We start from the raw sequence: 26854 nt of genomic DNA, 5'->3' as shown, positions 1-26854 counted from the left end.
ACATAACGAACAAGGCCAATCCGCGGGAACAGCCCAACATAACAAACAAGGCCAATCCGCGGGAGCAACCCAACATAACGAACGAGGCCAATCTGTGGGAGCAGCCCAACATAACGAACAAGGCCAATCTGTGGGAGCAAACCAACATTACGAACAAGGCCAATCTGTGGGAGCAGCCCAACATAACGAACAAGGCCAATCTGTGGGAGCAGCCCAACATAACGAACAAGGCCAATCCGCGGGAGCAGCCCAACATTACGAACAAGGCCAATCCGCGGGAGCAGCCCAACATAACGAAAAAGGCCAATCCGCGGGAGCAGCCCAACATAACGAACAAGGCCAATCCGCGGGAGCAGCCCAACATAACGAACAAGGCCAACCTGCGGGAGCAGCCCAACATAACGAACAAGGCCAATCCGTGGGAGCAGCCCAACATAACGGACAAGGCCAATCCGCGGGAGCAGCCCAACATAACGAACAAGGCCAATCCGCGGGAGCAGCCCAACATAACGAACAAGGCCAACCTGCGGGAGCAGCCCAACATAACGAACAAGGCCAATCCGCGGGAGCAGCCCAACATAACGAACAAGGCCAATCCGCGGGAGCAGCCCAACATAACTAACATGGCCAATCTGTGGGAGCAGCCCAACATAACGAACAAGGCCAATCTGTGGGAGCAGCCCGACATAACTAACAAGGCCAATCTGTGGGAGCAGCCCGACATAACGAACGAGGCCAATCTGTGGGAGCAGCCCAACATAACGAACAAGGCCAATCTGCGGGAGCAGCCCAACATAACGAACAAGGTCAATCTGCGGGAGCAGCCCAACATAACGAACAAGGCCAATCTGCGGGAGCAGCCCAACATAACGAACAAGGCCAATCTGCGGGAGCAGCCCAACATAACGAACAAGGCCAATCTGCGGGAGCAGCCCAACATAACGAACAAGGCCAATCTGCGGAAGCAGCCCAACATAACGAACAAGGCCAATCTGCGGGAGCAGCCCAACATAACGAACAAGGCCAACCTGCGGGAGCAGCTCAACATAACGAACAAGGCCAATCCGTGGGAGCAGCCCAACATAACGGACAAGGCCAACCTTTGGGAGCAGCCCAACATAACGAACAAGGCCAATCCGCGGGAGCAGCCCAACATAACGAACAAGGCCAATCCGCGGGAGCAGCCCAACATAACTAACATGGCCAATCTGTGGGAGCAGCCCAACATAACGAACAAGGCCAATCTGTGGGAGCAGCCCGACATAACGAACAAGGCCAATCTGTGGGAGCAGCCCAACATAACGAACAAGGCCAATCTGTGGGAGCAGCCCAACATAATGAACAAGGCCAATCTGCGGGAGCAGCCCAACATAACGAACAAGGCCAAATCTGCGGGAGCAGCCCAACATAACTAACAAGGCCAATCTGCGGGAGCAGCCCAACATAACGAACAAGGCCAATCTGCGGGAGCAGCCCAACATAACGAACAAGGCCAATCTGCGGGAACAGCCCAACATAACGAACAAGGCCAATCTGCGGGAGCAGCCCAACATAACTAACAAGGCCAATCTGTGGGAGCATCCCAACATAACGAACAAGGCCAATCTGTGGAAGAAACCAAACATAACGAACGAGGCCAATCTGTGGGAGCAGCCCAACATAACGAACAAGGCCAATCTGTGGGAGCAAACCAACATTACGAACAAGGCCAATCTGTGGGAGCAGCCCAACATAACGAACAAGGCCAATCTGTGGGAGCAGCCCAACATAACGAACAAGGCCAATCTGCGGGAACAGCCCAACATAACAAACAAGGCCAATCCGCGGGAGCAACCCAACATAACGAACGAGGCCAATCTGTGGGAGCAGCCCAACATAACGAACAAGGCCAATCTGTGGGAGCAAACCAACATTACGAACAAGGCCAATCTGTGGGAGCAGCCCAACATAACGAACAAGGCCAATCTGTGGGAGCAGCCCAACATAACGAACAAGGCCAATCCGCGGGAGCAGCCCAACATTACGAACAAGGCCAATCCGCGGGAGCAGCCCAACATAACGAAAAAGGCCAATCCGCGGGAGCAGCCCAACATAACGAACAAGGCCAATCCGCGGGAGCAGCCCAACATAACGAACAAGGCCAACCTGCGGGAGCAGCCCAACATAACGAACAAGGCCAATCCGTGGGAGCAGCCCAACATAACGGACAAGGCCAATCCGCGGGAGCAGCCCAACATAACGAACAAGGCCAATCCGCGGGAGCAGCCCAACATAACGAACAAGGCCAACCTGCGGGAGCAGCCCAACATAACGAACAAGGCCAATCCGCGGGAGCAGCCCAACATAACGAACAAGGCCAATCCGCGGGAGCAGCCCAACATAACTAACATGGCCAATCTGTGGGAGCAGCCCAACATAACGAACAAGGCCAATCTGTGGGAGCAGCCCGACATAACTAACAAGGCCAATCTGTGGGAGCAGCCCGACATAACGAACGAGGCCAATCTGTGGGAGCAGCCCAACATAACGAACAAGGCCAATCTGCGGGAGCAGCCCAACATAACGAACAAGGTCAATCTGCGGGAGCAGCCCAACATAACGAACAAGGCCAATCTGCGGGAGCAGCCCAACATAACGAACAAGGCCAATCTGCGGGAGCAGCCCAACATAACGAACAAGGCCAATCTGCGGGAGCAGCCCAACATAACGAACAAGGCCAATCTGCGGAAGCAGCCCAACATAACGAACAAGGCCAATCTGCGGGAGCAGCCCAACATAACGAACAAGGCCAACCTGCGGGAGCAGCTCAACATAACGAACAAGGCCAATCCGTGGGAGCAGCCCAACATAACGGACAAGGCCAATCTGCGGAAGCAGCCCAACATAACGAACAAGGCCAATCTGCGGGAGCAGCCCAACATAACGAACAAGGCCAATCCGTGGGAGCAGCCCAACATAACGGACAAGGCCAATCTGTGGGAGCAGCCCAACATAACGAACAAGGCCAATCCGCGGGAGCAGCCCAACATAACGAACATGGCCAATCTGTGGGAGCAGCCCGACATAACTAACAAGGCCAATCTGTGGGAGCAGCCCGACATAACTAACAAGGCCAATCTGTGGGAGCAGCCCAACATAACGAACAAGGCCAATCCGTGGGAGCAGCCCAACATAACGAACAAGGCCAATCTGTGGGAGCAGCCCAACATAACGAACAAGGCCAATCTGCGGGAGCAGCCCAACATAACGAACAAGGCCAATCTGCGGGAACAGCCCAACATAACGAACAAGGCCAATCTGCGGGAGCAGCCCAACATAACTAACAAGGCCAATCTGTGGGAGCATCCCAACATAACGAACAAGGCCAATCTGTGGAAGAAACCAAACATAACGAACGAGGCCAATCTGTGGGAGCAGCCCAACATAACGAACAAGGCCAATCTGTGGGAGCAAACCAACATTACGAACAAGGCCAATCTGTGGGAGCAGCCCAACATAACGAACAAGGCCAATCTGTGGGAGCAGCCCAACATAACGAACAAGGCCAATCCGCGGGAACAGCCCAACATAACAAACAAGGCCAATCCGCGGGAGCAACCCAACATAACGAACGAGGCCAATCTGTGGGAGCAGCCCAACATAACGAACAAGGCCAATCTGTGGGAGCAAACCAACATTACGAACAAGGCCAATCTGTGGGAGCAGCCCAACATAACGAACAAGGCCAATCTGTGGGAGCAGCCCAACATAACGAACAAGGCCAATCCGCGGGAGCAGCCCAACATTACGAACAAGGCCAATCCGCGGGAGCAGCCCAACATAACGAAAAAGGCCAATCCGCGGGAGCAGCCCAACATAACGAACAAGGCCAATCCGCGGGAGCAGCCCAACATAACGAACAAGGCCAACCTGCGGGAGCAGCCCAACATAACGAACAAGGCCAATCCGTGGGAGCAGCCCAACATAACGGACAAGGCCAATCCGCGGGAGCAGCCCAACATAACGAACAAGGCCAATCCGCGGGAGCAGCCCAACATAACGAACAAGGCCAACCTGCGGGAGCAGCCCAACATAACGAACAAGGCCAATCCGCGGGAGCAGCCCAACATAACGAACAAGGCCAATCCGCGGGAGCAGCCCAACATAACTAACATGGCCAATCTGTGGGAGCAGCCCAACATAACGAACAAGGCCAATCTGTGGGAGCAGCCCGACATAACTAACAAGGCCAATCTGTGGGAGCAGCCCGACATAACGAACGAGGCCAATCTGTGGGAGCAGCCCAACATAACGAACAAGGCCAATCTGCGGGAGCAGCCCAACATAACGAACAAGGTCAATCTGCGGGAGCAGCCCAACATAACGAACAAGGCCAATCTGCGGGAGCAGCCCAACATAACGAACAAGGCCAATCTGCGGGAGCAGCCCAACATAACGAACAAGGCCAATCTGCGGGAGCAGCCCAACATAACGAACAAGGCCAATCTGCGGAAGCAGCCCAACATAACGAACAAGGCCAATCTGCGGGAGCAGCCCAACATAACGAACAAGGCCAACCTGCGGGAGCAGCTCAACATAACGAACAAGGCCAATCCGTGGGAGCAGCCCAACATAACGGACAAGGCCAACCTTTGGGAGCAGCCCAACATAACGAACAAGGCCAATCCGCGGGAGCAGCCCAACATAACGAACAAGGCCAATCCGCGGGAGCAGCCCAACATAACTAACATGGCCAATCTGTGGGAGCAGCCCAACATAACGAACAAGGCCAATCTGTGGGAGCAGCCCGACATAACGAACAAGGCCAATCTGTGGGAGCAGCCCAACATAACGAACAAGGCCAATCTGTGGGAGCAGCCCAACATAATGAACAAGGCCAATCTGCGGGAGCAGCCCAACATAACGAACAAGGCCAAATCTGCGGGAGCAGCCCAACATAACTAACAAGGCCAATCTGCGGGAGCAGCCCAACATAACGAACAAGGCCAATCTGCGGGAGCAGCCCAACATAAAGAACAAGGCCAATCTGCGGGAACAGCCCAACATAACGAACAAGGCCAATCTGCGGGAGCAGCCCAACATAACTAACAAGGCCAATCTGTGGGAGCATCCCAACATAACGAACAAGGCCAATCTGTGGAAGAAACCAAACATAACGAACGAGGCCAATCTGTGGGAGCAGCCCAACATAACGAACAAGGCCAATCTGTGGGAGCAAACCAACATTACGAACAAGGCCAATCTGTGGGAGCAGCCCAACATAACGAACAAGGCCAATCTGTGGGAGCAGCCCAACATAACGAACAAGGCCAATCTGCGGGAACAGCCCAACATAACAAACAAGGCCAATCCGCGGGAGCAACCCAACATAACGAACGAGGCCAATCTGTGGGAGCAGCCCAACATAACGAACAAGGCCAATCTGTGGGAGCAAACCAACATTACGAACAAGGCCAATCTGTGGGAGCAGCCCAACATAACGAACAAGGCCAATCTGTGGGAGCAGCCCAACATAACGAACAAGGCCAATCCGCGGGAGCAGCCCAACATTACGAACAAGGCCAATCCGCGGGAGCAGCCCAACATAACGAAAAAGGCCAATCCGCGGGAGCAGCCCAACATAACGAACAAGGCCAATCCGCGGGAGCAGCCCAACATAACGAACAAGGCCAACCTGCGGGAGCAGCCCAACATAACGAACAAGGCCAATCCGTGGGAGCAGCCCAACATAACGGACAAGGCCAATCCGCGGGAGCAGCCCAACATAACGAACAAGGCCAATCCGCGGGAGCAGCCCAACATAACGAACAAGGCCAACCTGCGGGAGCAGCCCAACATAACGAACAAGGCCAATCCGCGGGAGCAGCCCAACATAACGAACAAGGCCAATCCGCGGGAGCAGCCCAACATAACTAACATGGCCAATCTGTGGGAGCAGCCCAACATAACGAACAAGGCCAATCTGTGGGAGCAGCCCGACATAACTAACAAGGCCAATCTGTGGGAGCAGCCCGACATAACGAACGAGGCCAATCTGTGGGAGCAGCCCAACATAACGAACAAGGCCAATCTGCGGGAGCAGCCCAACATAACGAACAAGGTCAATCTGCGGGAGCAGCCCAACATAACGAACAAGGCCAATCTGCGGGAGCAGCCCAACATAACGAACAAGGCCAATCTGCGGGAGCAGCCCAACATAACGAACAAGGCCAATCTGCGGGAGCAGCCCAACATAACGAACAAGGCCAATCTGCGGAAGCAGCCCAACATAACGAACAAGGCCAATCTGCGGGAGCAGCCCAACATAACGAACAAGGCCAACCTGCGGGAGCAGCTCAACATAACGAACAAGGCCAATCCGTGGGAGCAGCCCAACATAACGGACAAGGCCAATCTGCGGAAGCAGCCCAACATAACGAACAAGGCCAATCTGCGGGAGCAGCCCAACATAACGAACAAGGCCAATCCGTGGGAGCAGCCCAACATAACGGACAAGGCCAATCTGTGGGAGCAGCCCAACATAACGAACAAGGCCAATCCGCGGGAGCAGCCCAACATAACGAACATGGCCAATCTGTGGGAGCAGCCCGACATAACTAACAAGGCCAATCTGTGGGAGCAGCCCGACATAACTAACAAGGCCAATCTGTGGGAGCAGCCCAACATAACGAACAAGGCCAATCCGTGGGAGCAGCCCAACATAACGAACAAGGCCAATCTGTGGGAGCAGCCCAACATAACGAACAAGGCCAATCTGTGGGAGCAGCCCAACATAACAAACATACATTTGCGATTAGAATTCAGGAAGCCTTCTGAGAGTTGATCAACACTGGGAACGCAATAATAATAATAATAATAATAATAATAATAATAATAATAATAATAATAATAATAATAATAACTACATTCAAAGGTGAGTAAACTCTATTTCACAAATAAAAAGGTGAGTAAACGGCACTTAGGTGCGTTCAACCTCCACTACATCCCTCGTCAGGTCTGGCAAAACTCATTCATGAACATCAATATCCTGCCAGGCAGAATGAAATCTACATGCCTGGCCTTTTGGTTATCGACGTGGCCTTTTAGCTATCGATGTGATGTTTGGCCGCACCTAATCAGTCAGTTTTGGACCTGCCTGGCGGAGTGGGTGGCAACCAGAACACAGAACGTGAGGAAATTAAACTGGGTAGAATTCAAGACCAATACATTTTTCTAATATTTTTCATAAACATATTTGATCATTTTCTGTTCTCCTTTCATTTTAATTCAACTACGTTTCAAGTACCAACTTGAGAAAACGTCAGATTTTCAGAGTGCCAAATTCAAGTACTTTAAGCACCTCAAGAACCTTGTGACCCTGTATACTACTTGACCAAAGTTCACCTCCACTTCTATAGTCTCCAGCTGTCTCAGTAGAACCGATGGGCCAGGTGTGTGTGTATGTTTGGTCCTCCTACTGCTGTCTGTCTGTTTAGACAGAATGTAAGGCAGAGATGAGAAGCAAAAACACGCAGGAAAAATGAAAAAATTTATTAACAACAGATCAACATTTGATTACATAAACAGTTTCCCTCTCTCCATGTCTGTATCCCACTCTCAGTCCCTCTCTCCCTTCCCTAGCTCTGTCCCTCCCTCTCGCTCCCCAAGTCCCTTGCTCTCCTTCAGTCCCTCGCTGGCTCCCTCAGTACCTCGCTCCCTCCCTCAGTCTCTCTCTCGCTCCCTCCCTCAGGCTCTCTCTCGCTCCCTCAGTCTACCTCGCTCGCTCCCTCAGTCCCTCGCTCGCTCCCTCAGTCTACCTCGCTCCCTCAGTCTACCTCGCTCGCTCCCTCAGTCCCTCGCTCGCTCCCTCAGTCTACCTCGCTCCCTCCCTGTCTATCTCTCGCTCCCTCCCTCAGTCTCTCTCTCCCTCCCTCAGTCTACCTCGCTCCCTCCCTGTCTATCTCTCGCTCCCTCCCTCAGTCTCTCTCTCCCTCCCTCAGTCTCCCTATCGCTCTCTCAGTCTCCCTATCGCTCTCTCAGTCTCCCTATCGCTCTCTCAGACTCCCTATCACTCTCTCAGTCTCCCTATTGCTCTCTCAGTCCCGCTCTCTCTCCTCCAGGATGTGTGTACAGGTGAGTTGGAGAGGGGGGGGCATCCGAGTCACAAACTCTCTGTCTCCTCGGGTAAACCTCTTCAGCTGGGCAGAGTCTGCAAACATATACACACGTGGGTGAACTGAATGTGTGTATCTGAGAGGCCATGGAGTGCATACCCGTGTGCGTGTGTGTGAACTCACCCTCTCTGCGTGCAGCAGGTGTGTGTGAACGTGTGTGTAGTGTGCAGATGAGAGTTAGGGGGCGACACACGGTGCTGCTGCTACACACACAGGACAGGTACTGGAGGAGAGGGTCGTCAGCGTCCACATCACACACCTACACAAACATAACGTGTCATATAAGGTACAATGTGCCATTTCAGACTGAAGACATGTTATATAAGGGACAGGGTGCCATTTCAGACTGAAGACATGTTATATAAGGGACAGGGTGCCATTTCAGACTGAAGACATGTTATACATGGGACAGGGTGCCATTTCAGACTGAAGACATGTTATATAAGGGACAGGGTGCCATTTCATACTGAAGACATGTTATACATGGGACAGGGTGCCATTTCAGACTGAAGACATGTTATATAAGGGACAGGGTGCCATTTCAGACTCATAACATGTTATATAAGGGACAGGGTGCCATTTCAGACTGAAGGCATGTTATATAAGGGACAGGGTGCCATTTCAGACTGAAGGCATGTTATATAAGGGACAGGGTGCCATTTCAGACTCAAGACATGTTATATATGGGACAGGGTGCCATTTCAGACTGAAGGCATGTTATATATGGGACAGGGTGCCATTTCAGACTGAAGACATGTTATATAAGGGACAGGGTGCCATTTCAGACTCATAACATGTTATATAAGGGACAGGGTGCCATTTCAGACTGAAGGCATGTTATATAAGGGACAGGGTGCCATTTCAGACTGAAGACATGTTATATATGGGACAGGGTGCCATTTCAGACTGAAGACATGTTATATAAGGGACAGGGTGCCATTTCAGACTGAAGACATGTTATACATGGGACAGGGTGCCATTTCAGACTGAAGACATGTTATATAAGGGACAGGGTGCCATTTCAGACTCATAACATGTTATATAAGGGACAGGGTGCCATTTCAGACTGAAGGCATGTTATATAAGGGAAAGGGTGCCATTTCAGACTGAAGGCATGTTATATAAGGGACAGGGTGCCATTTCAGACTCAAGACATGTTATATATGGGACAGGGTGCCATTTCAGACTGAAGGCATGTTATATATGGGACAGGGTGCCATTTCAGACTGAAGACATGTTATATAAGGGACAGGGTGCCATTTCAGACTGAAGGCATGTTATATAAGGGACAGGGTGCCATTTCAGACTGAAGACATGTTATATATGGGACAGGGTGCCATTTCAGACTGAAGACATGTTATATAAGGGACAGGGTGCCATTTCAGACTGAAGACATGTTATATAAGGGACAGGGTGCCATTTCAGACTGAAGACATGTTATATATGGGACAGGGTGCCATTTCAGACTGAAGACATGTTATATAAGGGACATGGTGCCATTTCAGATTGAAGACATGTTATATAAGGGACAGGGTGCCATTTCAGACTGAAGACATGTTATATATGGGACAGGGTGCCATTTCAGACTGAAGACATGTTATATATGGGACAGGGTGCCATTTCAGACTGAAGACATGTTATATATGGGACAGGGTGCCATTTCAGACTGAAGACATGTTATATAAGGGACAGGGTGCCATTTCAGACTCAATAAAGTGCCCACAAGAAGGACATACAAAAAGTGATTGATTGATTAAGTGACCTTACCAGGCTCCGCCCCCGTGTGTAGACCCTGAGGTGACCTCTGACCCTCAGTGACCTCTGAAGCCCTTCCCACTGGGGCATGGCTAACCCCAGTAAACCGGAAATTACTGGACAGGAGAACCAAATATGGGCCTCTCCACTGCCATCCTCTACAGCTGCCCTGTACACACACACACACACACACACGATTAACTCACACAAATATGCAAACACATACCCCAACACACACAATAAACTTGTTAACTCACTTGGCTTCGGCCTGAAACACAGCAGAGGTAGAATTACAGGGAGGCTGAGACCGAGTACACCTCTCCTATAAGTAAGAGAGAGAGAGTTAGCTGTGTGACCTGGTATAACCTTTCCGAAGACTCTGAACTCCTGATTACTAACCACACAAGACTGACACTGACTGTGTGTGTGTGTGTGTGTGTGTGTGTGTGTGTGCATGCGGTGTGTCTGTACCTGTGCGTATATACTGCCACACAGAGAACAAGTCCACTGCAGCTGCAGGTAGAGAACACACACCACATGACCTCTGACCCGGCCCAAAATGCACTGCTCTGCCCCTGCCAATGCCCACACACCCAAGAGGATCATGGGAGGAGGAGAGTCACATGACCTGGAGAGAGAGAGAGGGATAAGGAAGAGGAAAATGAGATAAGAGACTGTTATGATACAGAGAGATGAGACTGTTATAATACAGAGAGAAGAGACTGTTATGATACAGAGAGAAGAGACTGTTATGATACAGAGAGAAGAGACTGTTATGATACAGAGAGAAGAGACTGTTATGATACAGAGAGAAGAGACTGTTATAATACAGAGAGATGAGACTGTTATAATACAGAGAGAAGAGACTGTTATAATACAGAGAGAAGAGACTGTTATAATACAGAGAGATGAGACTGTTATAATACAGAGAGAAGAGACTGTTATGATACAGAGAGAAGAGACTGTTATAATACAGAGAGAAGAGACTGTTATGATACAGAGAGAAGGGACTGTTATAATACAGAGAGAAGATACTGTTATGATACAGAGAGAAGAGACTGCTATAATACAGAGAGAAGAGACTGTTATGATACAGAGAGAAGAGACTGTTATAATACAGAGAGAAGAGACTGTTATAATACAGAGAAAAGAGACTGTTATAATACAGAGAGAAGAGACTGTTATAATACAGAGAGAAGAGACTGTTATGATACAGAGAGAGGAGACTGTTATGATACAGAGAGAAGAGACTGTTATGATACAGAGAGAAGAGACTGTTATGATACTGTTATAATACAGAGAGAAGAGACTGTTATAATACAGAGAGAAGAGACTGGAGGTCGAGTGAAAATCGGAGAGGAGGTAAAGTGAAGGAGGAGAGGAGGTAGAGTGAAGGAGGAGAGGAGGTAGAGTGAAGGAGGAGAAGAGGTAGAGTGAAGGAGGAGGAGAGGAGGTAGAGTGAAGGAGGAGAAGAGGTAGAGTGAAGGAGGAGAAGAGGTAGAGTGAAGGAGGAGAAGAGGTAGAGTGATAGAGGAGAAGAGGTAGAGTGAAGGAGGAGAGGATGTAGAGTGAAGGAGGAGAAGAGGTAGAGTGAAGGAGGAGAGGATGTAGAGTGAAGGAGGAGAAGAGGTAGCGTGAAGGAGGAGAGGAGGTAGAGTGAAGGAGGAGAAGAGGTAGAGTGATGGAGGAGAAGAGGTAGAGTGAATGAGGAGGAGAGGAGGTAGAGTGGATGAGGAGGAGAGGAGGTAGAGTGAAGGAGGAGAGGAGGTAGAGTGAAGGAGGAGAAGAGGTAGAGTGAAGGAGGAGAAGAGGTAGAGTGATAGAGGAGAAGAGGTAGAGTGAAGGAGGAGAGGATGTAGAGTGAAGGAGGAGAAGAGGTAGAGTGAAGGAGGAGAGGATGTAGAGTGAAGGAGGAGAAGAGGTAGCGTGAAGGAGGAGAGGAGGTAGAGTGAAGGAGGAGAAGAGGTAGAGTGATGGAGGAGAAGAGGTAGAGTGAATGAGGAGGAGAGGAGGTAGAGTGGATGAGGAGGAGAGGAGGTAGAGTGAAGGAGGAGAGGAGGTAGAGTGAAGGAGGAGAAGAGGTAGAGTGAAGGAGGAGAGGAGGTAGAGTGAAGGAGGAGGAGAGGAGGTAGAGTGGATAAGGAGGAGAAGAGGAGGTAGAGTGAATGTGGAGGAGAGGAGGTAGAGTGAATGAGGAGGAGATGAGGAGGTAGAGTGAATGAGGAGAGGAGGTAGAGTGAATGAGGAGGAGATGAGGAGGTAGAGTGAATGAGGAGAAGAGGTAGAGTGAAGGAGGAGAGGATGTAGAGTGAAGGAGGAGAAGAGGTAGAGTGAAGGAGGAGAGGAGGTAGAGTGAAGGAGGAGAAGAGGTAGAGTGATGGAGGAGAAGAGGTAGAGTGAATGAGGAGGAGAGGAGGTAGAGTGGATGAGGAGGAGAAGAGGAGGTAGAGTGAATGAGGAGGAGAGGAGGTAGAGTGAAGGAGGAGAGGAGGTAGAGTGAAGGAGGAGAAGAGGTAGAGTGAAGGAGGAGAGGAGGTAGAGTGAAGGAGGGGGAGAGGAGGTAGAGTGGATGAGGAGGAGAAGAGGAGGTAGAGTGAATGAGGAGGAGAGGAGGTAGAGTGAATGAGGAGGAGATGAGGAGGTAGAGTGAATGAGGAGGAGATGAGGAGGTAGAGTGAATGAGGAGGAGATGAGGAGGTAGAGTGAATGAGGAGGAGATGAGGAGGTAGAGTGAATGAGGAGGAGAGGAGGTAGAGTGAAGGAGGAGGAGAGGAGGTAGAGTGAAGGAGGAGGAGAGGAGGTAGAGTGAATGAGGAGGAGAGGAGGAAGAGTGAATGAGGAGGAGAGGAGGTAGAGTGAATGAGTAGGAGGTAGAGTGAAGGAGGAGGAGAGGAGGTAGAGTGAAGGAGGAGGAGAGGAGGTAGAGTGAAGGAGGAGGAGAGGAGGTAGAGTGAATGAGGAGGAGAGGAGGTAGAGTGAATGAGGAGGAGAGGAGGTAGAGTGAAGGAGGAGGAGAGGAGGTAGAGTGAAGGAGGAGGAGAGGAGGTAGAGTGAATGAGGAGAGGAGGTAGAGTGAATGAGGAGAGGAGGTAGAGTGAATGAGGAGAGGAGGTAGAGTGAATGAGGAGGAGAGGAGGTAGAGTGAAGGAGGAGGAGAGGAGGTAGAGTACATGAGGAGGAGAAGAGGTAGAGTGAAGGAGGAGAAGAGGTAGAGTGAAGGAGGAGAAGAGGTAGAGTGATGGAGGAGAAGAGGTAGAGTGAAGGAGGAGAGGATGTAGAGTGAAGGAGGAGAAGAGGTAGAGTGAAGGAGGAGAGGATGTAGAGTGAAGGAGGAGAAGAGGTAGAGTGAAGGAGGAGAGGAGGTAGAGTGAAGGAGGAGAAGAGGTAGAGTGATGGAGGAGAAGAGGTAGAGTGAATGAGGAGGAGAAGAGGAGGTAGAGTGAATGAGGAGGAGAGGAGGTAGAGTGAAGAAGGAGAGGAGGTAGAGTGAAGGAGGAGGAGAGGAGGTAGAGTGAAGGAGGAGGAGAGGAGGTAGAGTGAAGGAGGAGGAGAGGAGGTAGAGTGAATGAGGAGGAGAGGAGGTAGAGTGAATGAGTAGGAGGTAGAGTAAATGAGTAGGAGAGGAGGTAGAGTGAAGGAGGAGGAGAGGAGGTAGAGTGAAGGAGGAGGAGAGGAGGTAGAGTGAAGGAGGAGGAGAGGAGGTAGAGTGAATGAGGAGGAGAGGAGGTAGAGTGAATGAGGAGGAGAGGAGGTAGAGTGAAGGAGGAGGAGAGGAGGTAGAGTGAAGGAGGAGGAGAGGAGGTAGAGTGAATGAGGAGAGGATGTAGAGTGAATGAGGAGAGGAGGTAGAGTGAATGAGGAGAGGAGGTAGAGTGAATGAGGAGGAGAGGAGGTAGAGTGAATGAGGAGGAGAGGAGGTAGAGTGAAGGAGGAGGAGAGGAGGTAGAGTACATGAGGAGGAGAAGAGGTAGAGTGAAGGAGGAGAAGAGGTAGAGTGAAGGAGGAGAAGAGGTAGAGTGAAGGAGGAGAAGAGGTAGAGTGATGGAGGAGAAGAGGTAGAGTGAAGGAGGAGAGGATGTAGAGTGAAGGAGGAGAAGAGGTAGAGTGAAGGAGGAGAGGATGTAGAGTGAAGGAGGAGAAGAGGTAGAGTGAAGGAGGAGAGGAGGTAGAGTGAAGGAGGAGAAGAGGTAGAGTGATGGAGGAGAAGAGGTAGAGTGAATGAGGAGGAGAGGAGGTAGAGTGGATGAGGAGGAGAAGAGGAGGTAGAGTGAATGAGGAGGAGAGGAGGTAGAGTGAAGGAGGAGAGGAGGTAGAGTGAAGGAGGAGAAGAGGTAGAGTGAAGGAGGAGAGGAGGTAGAGTGAAGGAGGGGGAGAGGAGGTAGAGTGGATGAGGAGGAGAAGAGGAGTTAGAGTGAATGAGGAGGAGAGGAGGTAGAGTGAATGAGGAGGAGATGAGGAGGTAGAGTGAATGAGGAGGAGATGAGGAGGTAGAGTGAATGAGGAGGAGAGGAGGTAGAGTGAAGGAGGAGGAGAGGAGGTAGAGTGAAGGAGGAGGAGAGGAGGTAGAGTGAATGAGGAGGAGAGGAGGTAGAGTGAATGAGGAGGAGAGGAGGTAGAGTGAATGAGTAGGAGGTAGAGTAAATGAGTAGGAGAGGAGGTAGAGTGAAGGAGGAGGAGAGGAGATAGAGTGAAGGAGGAGGAGAGGAGGTAGAGTGAATGAGGAGGAGAGGAGGTAGAGTGAATGAGGAGGAGAGGAGGTAGAGTGAAGGAGGAGGAGAGGAGGTAGAGTGAAGGAGGAGGAGAGGAGGTAGAGTGAATGAGGAGAGGAGGTAGAGTGAATGAGGAGAGGAGGTAGAGTGAATGAGGAGGAGAGGAGGTAGAGTGAATGAGGAGGAGAGGAGGTAGAGTGAAGGAGGAGGAGAGGAGGTAGAGTACATGAGGAGGAGAAGAGGTAGAGTGAAGGAGGAGAAGAGGTAGAGTGAAGGAGGAGAAGAGGTAGAGTGAAGGAGGAGAAGAGGTAGAGTGATGGAGGAGAAGAGGTAGAGTGAAGGAGGAGAGGATGTAGAGTGATGGAGGAGAAGAGGTAGAGTGAAGGAGGAGAGGATGTAGAGTGAAGGAGGAGAAGAGGTAGAGTGAAGGAGGAGAGGATGTAGAGTGAAGGAGGAGAAGAGGTAGAGTGAAGGAGGAGAGGAGGTAGAGTGAAGGAGGAGAAGAGGTAGAGTGATGGAGGAGAAGAGGTAGAGTGAATGAGGAGGAGAGGAGGTAGAGTGGATGAGGAGGAGAAGAGGAGGTAGAGTGAATGAGGAGGAGAGGAGGTAGAGTGAAGGAGGAGAGGAGGTAGAGTGAAGGAGGAGAAGAGGTAGAGTGAAGGAGGAGAGGAGGTAGAGTGAAGGAGGGGGAGAGGAGGTAGAGTGGATGAGGAGGAGAAGAGGAGGTAGAGTGAATGAGGAGGAGAGGAAGTAGAGTGAATGAGGAGGAGATGAGGAGGTAGAGTGAATGAGGAGAGGAGGTAGAGTGAATGAGGAGGAGATGAGGAGGTAGAGTGAATGAGGAGAAGCGGTAGAGTGAAGGAGGAGAGGATGTAGAGTGAAGGAGGAGAAGAGGTAGAGTGAAGGAGGAGAGGAGGTAGAGTGAAGGAGGAGAAGAGGTAGAGTGATGGAGGAGAAGAGGTAGAGTGAATGAGGAGGAGAGGAGGTAGAGTGGATGAGGAGGAGAAGAGGAGGTAGAGTGAATGAGGAGGAGAGGAGGTAGAGTGAAGGAGGAGAGGATGTAGAGTGAAGGAGGAGAAGAGGTAGAGTGAAGGAGGAGAGGAGGTAGAGTGAAGGAGGAGAAGAGGTAGAGTGATGGAGGAGAAGAGGTAGAGTGAATGAGGAGGAGAGGAGGTAGAGTGGATGAGGAGGAGAAGAGGAGGTAGAGTGAATGAGGAGGAGAGGAGGTAGAGTGAAGGAGGAGAGGAGGTAGAGTGAAGGAGGAGAAGAGGTAGAGTGAAGGAGGAGAGGAGGTAGAGTGAAGGAGGGGAGAGGAGGTAGAGTGGATGAGGAGGAGAAGAGGAGGTAGAGTGAATGAGGAGGAGAGGAGGTAGAGTGAATGAGGAGGAGATGAGGAGGTAGAGTGAATGAGGAGAGGAGGTAGAGTGAATGAGGAGGTAGAGTGAATGAGGAGGAGATGAGGAGGTAGAGTGAATGAGGAGGAGATGAGGAGGTAGAGTGAATGAGGAGGAGAGGAGGTAGAGTGAAGGAGGAGGAGAGGAGGTAGAGTGAAGGAGGAGGAGAGGAGGTAGAGTGAATGAGGAGGAGAGGAGGTAGAGTGAATGAGTAGGAGAGGAGGTAGAGTAAATGAGTAGGAGAGGAGGTAGAGTGAAGGAGGAGGAGAGGAGGTAGAGTGAAGGAGGAGGAGAGGAGGTAGAGTGAAGGAGGAGGAGAGGAGGTAGAGTGAATGAGGAGGAGAGGAGGTAGAGTGAATGAGGAGGAGAGGAGGTAGAGTGAAGGAGGAGGAGAGGAGGTAGAGTGAAGGAGGAGGAGAGGAGGTAGAGTGAAGGAGGAGGAGAGGAGGTAGAGTGAATGAGGAGGAGAGGAGGAGGTAGAGTGGATGAGGAGAGGAGGTAGAGTGAAGGAGGAGGAGAGGAGGTAGAGTGAATGAGGAGGAGAAGAGGTAGAGTGAATGAGGAGAGGAGGTCGAGTGGATGAGGAGGTAGAGTGGATGAGGAGGAGAAGAGGTAGAGTGGATGAGGAGGAGAGGAGGAGGTAGAGTGAATGAGGAGAGGAGGTAGAGTGAAGGAGGAGGAGAGGAGGTAGAGTGGATGAGGAGGAGAAGAGGTAGAGTGAAGGAGGAGGAGAAGAGAGGACTCACTGGGTGTCAGTCTTTCCCAGGGCCATGATGGTCAAACAGCTGACTGGGACAGAACGACAATACACCCCTCCCACCCTGCAACACACAAACACACAAAATAAGTCCAGCACCTGACTACCTTTTCTGTTGAAGATGGGCTGAAGCATATTAATACACCTTGTGAAACATTTTAATACAACTTCTATTTTAATACACCTTGTGAAACATTTTAATACAACTTCTATTTTAATACACCTTCTGAAACATTTTAATACACCTTCTGTTTTAATACACCTATTATAATACACCTATTTTAATACACCTCCTATTTTAATGCACCTTTCCACTGTTATATCAGTTATTGTGATACTCTATGAAAACAACATACACTAGGTGGACAAAACATTAGGACCACCTGCTCTTTCCATGAGACTGACCAGGTGAATCCAGGTGAAAACTATGATCCCTTAATGATGTCACTTGTTAAATCCACTTCAGTCAGTGTAGATGAAGGGGAGGAGACGGGTTAAAGAAGGATTTTTATGTCTTGAGACAATTGAGACATGGATTGTGTGTGTGCGCCATTCAGAGAGTGAATGGGTAAGAAAAGATTGAAGTGCCTTTGAACAGGGTATGGTAGTAGGTGCCAGGCGCACCGGTTTATGTAAAGAACTACAACGCTGCTGGGTTTTTATTCATACTCAACAGTTTCCTGTGTTTATCAAGAATGGTCCACCACCCAAAGGACATCCAGCCAACTTGACACAACTGTGGGAAGCATTGGAGTCAACATGGGGCCAGCATCCCTGTGGAACGCTTTCAACACCTTGTAGAGTCCATGGCCTGAAGAATTGAGGCTGTTCTGAGGTGCAACTCAATATTAGGAAGGTGTTCCCAATGTTTGGTATCCTCAGTATGTCTGTGTGTGCGTGTTTGATGTGTTACCGTGACAGCCTGCGTTGGAAGCTGGTAAACTGGACGGTGTTTCCGGGTACCAGGCCGGGAGGGTAGGGGGTGAGGCTTAGGTCCAAATAGACCTGCAGGCTCCGCCCTCTGGGCTCCACACACACCGTCAACCTCACACTCAGTCCTGCTTCCACATCTACACACACAGGAAAAACACAAACACACAGGTAAAACACAAACACACAGGTAAAACACAAACACACAGAACAACCCTGTTCCTGGAGATACCCTCCTGGAGGTTTTAACTCCAACCCTGTTCCTGGAGAGATACCCTCCTGGAGATTTTAACTCCAAACCCTGTTACTGGAGACACCCTCCTGGAGGTTTTAACTCCAACCCTGTTCCTGGAGAACTACCCTCCTGGAAGTTTTAACTCCAACCCTGTTCCTGGAGAACTACCCTCCTGTAGGTTTTAACTCAAACCCTGTTCCTGTGTGGTCGTACCTCTCTGTGTAGGGGTGTGTGGTCGTACCTCTCTGTGTAGGGGTGTGTGGTCGTACCTCTCTGTGTAGGGGTGTGTGGTCGTACCTCTCTGTGTAGGGTTGTGTGGTCGTACCTCTCTGTGTAGGGGTGTGTGTCTCGTACCTCTCTGTGCAGGGGTGTGTCCCGTACCTCTCTGTGCAGGAGTGTGTGTGGTCGTACCTCTCTGTGTAGGGGTGTGTGGTCGTACCTCTCTGTGTAGGGGTGTGTGGTCGTACCTCTCTGTGTAGGGGTGTGTGGTCGTACCTCTCTGTGTAGGGGTGTGTGGTCGTACCTCTCTGTGTAGGAGTGTGTGTGGTCGTACCTCTCTGTGTAGGGGTGTGTGTGGTCGTACCTCTCTGTGCAGGAGTGTGTGTGTCTCGTACCTCTCTGTGTAGGAGTGTGTCTCGTACCTCTCTGTGTAGGAGTGTGTGTGTCTCGTACCTCTCTGTGAAGGAGTGTGTGTGTCTCGTACCTCTCTGTGCATGGGGTGTGTCCCGTACCTCTCTGTGCAGGAGTGTGTGTGGTCGTTCCTCTCTGTGCAGGAGTGTGTGTGGTCGTTCCTCTCTGTAGGGTGATCCTCTGAGATATGACTCCATGGAACGACACCAGATCCACCCCACTGCTACAACACAGAGAGAGGTGATGATGGTACCTGAGCCTACCTGGTCTGGCCGACCGCTTAGTCAGGTAACTAGTCTTCCCCAAGCTCTACCAAACTTACTGCCTGGTACTCAGCGCTCTATTGTCCCTCTAATCACTCTGACATTAATACAAATGTTTTTTGAAAATCTAATTAAAACACTTCATGAGCTCAGTGTCACGGCATCACTACAGCCTGGGGTTCCATCCCATCACTACAGCCTGGGGTTCCATCCCATCACTACAGCCTGGGGTTCCATCCCATCACTACAGCATGGGGTTCCATCCCATCACTACAGCCTGGGGTTCCATCCCATCACTACAGCCTGGGGTTCCATCCCATCACTACAGCCTGGGGTTCCATCCCATCACTACAGCCTGGGGTTCCATCCCATCACTGCAGCCTGGGGTTCCATCCCATCACAACAGGCTGGGGTTCCATCCCATCACTACAGCCTGGGGTTCCATCCCATCACTGCACCCTGGGGTTCCATCCCATCACTGCAGCCTGGGGTTCCATCCCATCACTACAGCCTGGGGTTCCATCCCATCACTACAGCCTGGGGTTCCATCCCATCACTACAGCCTGGGGTTCCATCCCATCACTACAGTCTGGGGTTCCATCCCATCACTACAGCCTGGGGTTCCATCCCATCACTGCAGCCTGGGGTTCCATCCCATCACTGCAGCCTGGGGTTCCATCCCATCACTGCAGCCTGGGGTTCCATCCCATCACTACAGCCTGGGGTTCCATCCCATCACTACAGCCTGGGGTTCCATCCCATCACTACAGCCTGGGGTTCCATCCCATCACAACAGCCTGGGGTTCCATCCCATCACTACACCCTGGGGTTCCATCCCATCACTACAGCCTGGGGTTCCATCCCATCACTACAGCCTGGGGTTCCATCCCATCACTACACCCTGGGGTTCGAACCCATCACAACAGGCTGGGGTTCCATCCCATCACTACAGCCTGGGGTTCCATCCCATCACTACACCCTGGGGTTCGAACCCATCACAACAGGCTGGGGTTCCATCCCATCACAACAGCCTGGGGTTCCATCCCATCACTATAGCCTGGGGTTCCATCCCATCACTACAGCCTGGGGTTCCATCCCATCACTACAGCCTGGTGTTCCATCCCATCAATACACCCTGGGGTTCCATCCCATCACTACACTCTGGGGTTCCATCCCATCACTACACCCTGGGGTTCCATCCCATCACTACACCCTGGGGTTCCATCCCATCACTACAGCCTGGGGTTCGATCCCATCACTACAGCCTGGGGTTCCATCCCATCACTACAGCCTGGGGTTCGAACCCATCACAACAGGCTGGGGTTCTATCCCATCACTAAACCCTGGGGTTCCATCCCATCACTACAGCCTGGGGTTCCATCCCATCACTACACCCTGGGGTTCCATCCCATCACTGCAGCCTGGGGTTCCATCCCATCACTGCAGCCTGGGGTTCCATCCCATCACTGCAGCCTGGGGTTCCATCCCATCACTACAGCCTGGGGTTCCATCCCATCACTACACCCTGGGGTTCCATCCCATCACAACAGGCTGGGGTTCCATCCCATCACTACAGCCTGGGGTTCCATCCCATCACTACACCCTGGGGTTCCATCCCATCACTACACCCTGGGGTTCCATCCCATCACTAGACCCTGGGGTTCCATCCCATCACAACAGCCTGGGGTTCCATCCCATCACTACACCCTGGGGTTCCATCCCATCACTGCAGCCTGGGGTTCCATCCCATCACTACAGCCTGGGGTTCCATCCCATCACTACAGCCTGGGGTTCCATCCCATCACTACAGCCTGGGGTTCCATCCCATTACTACAGCCTGGGGTTCCATCCCATCACTACACCCTGGGGTTCCATCCCATCACTACAGCCTGGGGTTCCATCCCATCACTACAGCCTGGGGTTCCATCCCATCACTACACCCTGGGGATCCATCCCATCACTACAGTCTGGGGTTCCATCCCATCACTACACCCTGGGGTTCCATCCCATCACTACACCCTGGGGTTCCATCCCATCACTACAGCCTGGGGTTCCATCCCATCACAACAGCCTGGGGTTCCATCCCATCACTACACCCTGGGGTTCCATCCCATCACAACAGGCTGGGGTTCCATCCCATCACTACAGCCTGGGGTTCCATCCCATCACTACACCCTGGGGTTCCATCCCATCACTACAGCCTGGGGTTCCATCCCATCACTACAGCCTGGGGTTCCATCCCATCACTACACCCTGGGGTTCGAACCCATCACAACAGGCTGGGGTTCCATCCCATCACTACAGCCTGGGGTTCCATCCCATCACTACACCCTGGGGTTCGAACCCATCACAACAGGCTGGGGTTCCATCCCATCACAACAGCCTGGGGTTCCATCCCATCACTATAGCCTGGGGTTCCATCCCATCACTACAGCCTGGGGTTCCATCCCATCACTACAGCCTGGTGTTCCATCCCATCAATACACCCTGGGGTTCCATCCCATCACTACACTCTGGGGTTCCATCCCATCACTACACCCTGGGGTTCCATCCCATCACTACAGCCTGGGGTTTGATCCCATCACTACAGCCTGGGGTTCCATCCCATCACTACAGCCTGGGGTTCGAACCCATCACAACAGGCTGGGGTTGCATCCCATCACTACACCCTGGGGTTCCATCCCATCACTACAGCCTGGGGTTCCATCCCATCACTACACCCTGGGGTTCCATCCCATCACTACACCCTGGGGTTCCATCCCATCACTGCAGCCTGGGGTTCCATCCCATCACTGCAGCCTGGGGTTCCATCCCATCACTACAGCCTGGGGTTCCATCCCATCACTACACCCTGGGGTTCCATCCCATCACAACAGGCTGGGGTTCCATCCCATCACTACAGCCTGGGGTTCCATCCCATCACTACACCCTGGGGTTCCATCCCATCACTACACCCTGGGGTTCCATCCCATCACTACACCCTGGGGTTCCATCCCATCACAACAGCCTGGGGTTCCATCCCATCACTACACCCTGGGGTTCCATCCCATCACTGCAGCCTGGGGTTCCATCCCATCACTACAGCCTGGGGTTCCATCCCATCACTACAGCCTGGGGTTCCATCCCATCACTACACCCTGGGGTTCCATCCCATCACAACAGCCTGGGGTTCCATCCCATCACTACACCCTGGGGTTCCATCCCATCACTGCAGCCTGGGGTTCCATCCCATCACTACAGCCTGGGGTTCCATCCCATCACTACAGCCTGTGGTTCCATCCCATCACTACAGCCTGTGGTTCCATCCCATCACTACAGCCTGGGGTTCCATCCCATCACTACAGCCTGGGGTTCCATCCCATCACTACAGCCTGGGGTTCCATCCCATCACTACAGCCTGGGGTTCCATCCCATCACTACACCCTGGGGATCAATCCCATCACTACAGTCTGGGGTTCCATCCCATCACTACACCCTGGGGTTCCATCCCATCACTACACCCTGGGGTTCCATCCCATCACTACAGCCTGGGGTTCCATCCCATCACAACAGCCTGGGGTTCCATCCCATCACTACACCCTGGGGTTCCATCCCATCACAACAGGCTGGGGTTCCATCCCATCACTACAGCCTGGGGTTCCATCCCATCACTACAGCCTGGGGTTCCATCCCACCACAACAGCCTGGGGTTCCATCCCATCACAACAGCCTGGGGTTCCATCCCATCACTACAGCCTGGGGTTCCATCCCACCACTACAGCCTGGGGTTCCATCCCACCACTACAGTCTGGGGTTCCATCCCACCACAACAGCCTGGGGTTCCATCCCATCACAACAGCCTGGGGTTCCATCCCATCACTACACCCTGGGGTTCCATCCCATCACTACACCCTGGGGTTCCATCCCATCACTACAGCCTGGGGTTCCATCCCATCACTACACCCTGGGGTTCCATCCCATCACTACACCCTGGGGTTCCATCCCATCACTACAGCCTGGGGTTCCATCCCATCACTACAGCCTGGGGTTCCATCCCATCACTACAGCCTGGGGTTCCATCCCATCACTACACCCTGGGGTTCCATCCCAACACTACAGCCTGGGGTTCCATCCCATCACTACAGCCTGGGGTTCCATCCCATCACTACAGTCTGGGGTTCCATCCCATCACTACAGTCTGGGGTTCCATCCCATCACTACACCCTGGGGTTCCATCCCATCACTACACCCTGGGGTTCCATCCCATCACTACAGCCTGGGGTTCCATCCCATCACTACAGCCTGGGGTTCCATCCCATCACTACACCCTGGGGTTCCATCCCATCACTACAGCCTGGAGTTCCATCCCATCACTACAGCCTGGGGTTCCATCCCATCACTACAGTCTGGGGTTCCATCCCATCACTACAGCCTGGGGTTCCATCCCATCACTACAGCCTGGGGTTCCATCCCATCACTACACCCTGGGGTTCCATCCCATCACTACACCCTGGGGTTCCATCCCATCACTACACCCTGGGGTTCCATCCCATCACTACAGTCTGGGGTTCCATCCCATCACTACAGCCCGGGGTTCGAACCCATCACAACAGGCTGGGGTTCCATCCCATCACTACACCCCGACCGCGACTCCATCTTGCTCCTACCGTCCTATAGGCAGAAACTCAAACAGGATGTACCAGTGACAAGAACCATTCAACGCTGGTCCAACCAATCGGAAGCCACGCTTCAAGATTGTTTTGATCACGCGGACAGGAATATGTTCCCGTCAGCCTCAGAGAACAACATTGACCTATACTCGGTGAGTGTGTTTATAAAGAAGAGCATAGGAGATGTTGTACCCACTGTGACTATTAAAACCTACCCTAACCAGAAACCGTGGATGGATGGCAGCATTCGCACAAAACTGAAAGCACGATCCACCGCATTTAACCACGGAACGAGGTCTGGGAATATGGCTGAATATAAACAGTGTAGTTATTCCCTCCGCAAGGCAATCGAACAAGAGAAATGCCGGTACAGGGACAAGGTGGAGTCGCAATTCAACGGCTCAGACACGAGACGTATGTGGCAGGGTCTACAGGAAATCACGGACTATAAAAACAGCCACGTCAAATCACGTCAATCCATATCCCAGTCTGTTGTCCCCACATGCTTCAAGATGGCTGCCATTGTTCCTGTACCCAAGAAGGCAAAGGTAACTGAACTAAATGACTATCGCCTCGTATCACTCACTTCTGTCATCATGAAGTGCTTTGAGAGACTAGTTAAGGATCATATCACCTCCACCTTACCTGACCCGCCCCAACAGGTTCACAGACGACGCAATCGCCATCACACTGCCCTATCCCATCTGGACAAGAGGAATACCTATGTAAGAATGCTGTCAATTAACTACATCTCAGCATTCAACACCATAGTACCCTCCAAACTCGACATTAAACTGGAGGCCTTGGGACTCAACCCCGCCCTGTGTAGTTGGGTCCTGGACTTCCTGACGGGCCACCCCCAGGTGGTGAAGGTAGGAAACAACATCTCCATTTTGCTGACCCTCAACACTGGGGCCCCACAAGGGTGCGTGCTCAGCCCCCTCCTGTTCACCCATGACTGCGTGGCCATGCACTCCTCCGACTCAATCATCAAGTTTGCAGACGACACAACAGTAGTGGGCTTGAGTACCAACAACGACGAGACGGCCTACAGGGAGGAGGTGAGGGCCGCTCTGTTCTACTGTTCACTCGTCGTCCAATCAAAATGTAGTTCAGGACATTAGTGTGAATATAGAAGTTTGTTATCATGTGTAGTGGAAAGCGTGAGTGTGGTGTCAGGAAAACAACCTCTCACTCAGCGTCAACAAAACAAAGGAGATGATCGTGGACTTCAGGAAACAGCAGAGGGAGCAACCACATCTACAGGACAGTTGTGGAGAAGGTGGAAAGTGAAGTTCCTCGGCGTACACATCACGGACAAACTGAATTGGTCCACCCACACAGACAGCGTGGTGAAGAAGGGGCAACAGCGCCTCTTCAACCTCAGGAGGATGAAGAAATTTGGCTTGTCACCTAAAACCCTCACAAACTTTTACAGATGCACTATCAAGAGCATCCTGTCGGGCTGTATCACCGCCTGGTACGGCAACTGCACCACCCTCAAACACAAGGCTCTCCAGAGGGTGGTGCGGTCTGCACAACGCATCACCGGGGGCAAACTACCTGCCCTCCAGGACACCTACAAAAAACACCCGAGCCACTGCCTGTTCACCCCACTATCATCCAGAAGGTGAGGTCAGTACAGGTGCATCAAAGTTGGGACCGAGAGACTGAAAAACAGCTTCTATCTCAAGGCCATCAGACTGTTAAACAGCCATCACTAACATTGAGAGGCTGCTGCCAACATAGTCTCGCATAGCCTCTCAATGTTAGTGATGGCTGTTTCCACCTCATCACTGGCCACTTTAATAAATGGATCACTAGCCACATTAAACAATGCCACTTTAATACTGTTTACACATCTTACATTACTCATATCACATGTATATACTGTATTTTATACCATCTACTGCACCTTGCCTATGCCGCTCGGCCATCGCTCATCTATATACTTATATGTACATATTCTCATTTAGCCCTTCAGATTTGTGTGTATTGGGTAGTTGTTGGGAATTGTTAGATATTACTGCACTGTTGGAACTAAAAGCACAAGCATTTCACTAAACTCACAATAACATCTGCTAACCATGTGTAGCCAATAACATCTGCTAACCATGTAACCAATAACAGCTGCTAACCATGCGTAACCAATAACATCTGCTAACCATGTGTAGCCAATAACATCTGCTAACCATGTGTAGCCAATAACATCTGCTAACCATGTGTAACCAATAACATCTGCTAACCATGTGTAACCAATAACATCTGCTAACCATGTGTAGCCAATAACATCTGCTAACCATGTGTAGCCAATAACATCTGCTAACCATGTGTAACCAATAACATCTGCTAACCATGTGTAACCAATAACATCTGCTAACCATGTGTAACCAATAACATCTGCTAACCATGTGTAACCAATAACATCTGCTAACCATGTGTAACCAATAACATCTGCTAACCATGTGTAACCAATAACATCTGCTAACCATGTGTAGCCAATACCATCTGCTAACCATGTGTAGCCAATACCATCTGCTAATCATGTGTAGCCAATAACATCTGCTAACCATGTGTAGCCAATAACATCTGCTAACCATGTGTAGCCAATACCATCTGCTAACCATGTGTAGCCAATAACATCGGCTAACCATGTGTAGCCAATAACATCTGCTAACCATGTGTAGCCAATAACATCTGCTAACCATGTGTAGCCAATAACATCAGCTAACCATGTGTAGCCAATAACATCTGCTAACCATGTGACCAATAACATCTGCTAACCATGTGTAGCCAATAACATCTGCTAACCATGTGTATGTGACCAATAACATCTGCTAACCATGTGTAGCCAATACCATCTGCTAACCATGTAGCCATTAACATCAGCTAACCATGTAACCAATAACATCTGCTAACCATGTGTAGCCAATAACATTTGATTTGAATGTGTAGATTTGTTTTCTTACCTGCAGTCCAGGACCTCAGCCACAGACATGACCTTCTGAGAAACAATCTGTAGGAGAGAGGTCAGGGGTTAGAGATCAGGATTTAACTGGAGGAGAGAGGTCAGGGGTTAGAGGTCAGAGTTTAACTGGAGGAGAGAGAGGTCAGGGTTTAGAGGTCAGGGTTTAGAGGTCCGAGTTTAGAGGTCAGGGTTTAACTGGAGGAGAGAGAGGTCAGGGTTTAGAGGTCAGGGGTTAACTGGAGGAGAGAGGTCAGGGGTTAGAGGTCAGGGGTTAACTGGAGGAGAGAGAGGTCAGGGTTTAACTGGAGGAGAGAGAGGTCAGGGGTTAACTGGAGGAGAGAGAGGTCAGGGTTTAGAGGTCAGGGGTTAACTGGAGGAGAGAGGTCAGGGTTTAGAGGTCAGGGGTTAACT

General features: G+C 51.3%; 1 protein-coding gene across 1 annotated transcript in view; it reads right to left on the bottom strand.

Annotated features, from left to right (window-relative positions):
* Positions 1-7975: 7975 nt before the first annotated feature.
* Positions 7976-26854, bottom strand: part of ctc1 (CTS telomere maintenance complex component 1) — a 47428-nt gene continuing 28549 nt past the window's right edge. Inside the window, exons 15-23 of the mRNA XM_036956535.1 lie at positions 26445-26491; positions 18665-18786; positions 17682-17838; positions 16758-16832; positions 10380-10536; positions 10166-10230; positions 9921-10077; positions 8277-8412; positions 7976-8188 (exon numbers count right to left, since the gene is read on the bottom strand). Coding sequence (XP_036812430.1) covers positions 8076-8188; positions 8277-8412; positions 9921-10077; positions 10166-10230; positions 10380-10536; positions 16758-16832; positions 17682-17838; positions 18665-18786; positions 26445-26491 — 1029 coding nt within the window. The 3' untranslated portion in view covers positions 7976-8075. The remainder of the gene's footprint in view (positions 8189-8276; positions 8413-9920; positions 10078-10165; positions 10231-10379; positions 10537-16757; positions 16833-17681; positions 17839-18664; positions 18787-26444; positions 26492-26854) is intronic.

The sequence above is a fragment of the Oncorhynchus mykiss genome, chromosome 21, assembly GCF_013265735.2.
Source record: "Oncorhynchus mykiss isolate Arlee chromosome 21, USDA_OmykA_1.1, whole genome shotgun sequence".
Taxonomy (NCBI): Eukaryota; Metazoa; Chordata; class Actinopteri; order Salmoniformes; family Salmonidae; genus Oncorhynchus; species Oncorhynchus mykiss.
Note: the sequence above shows the minus strand (reverse complement) of the source record. Positions and strands in the feature narration are given on the sequence as shown.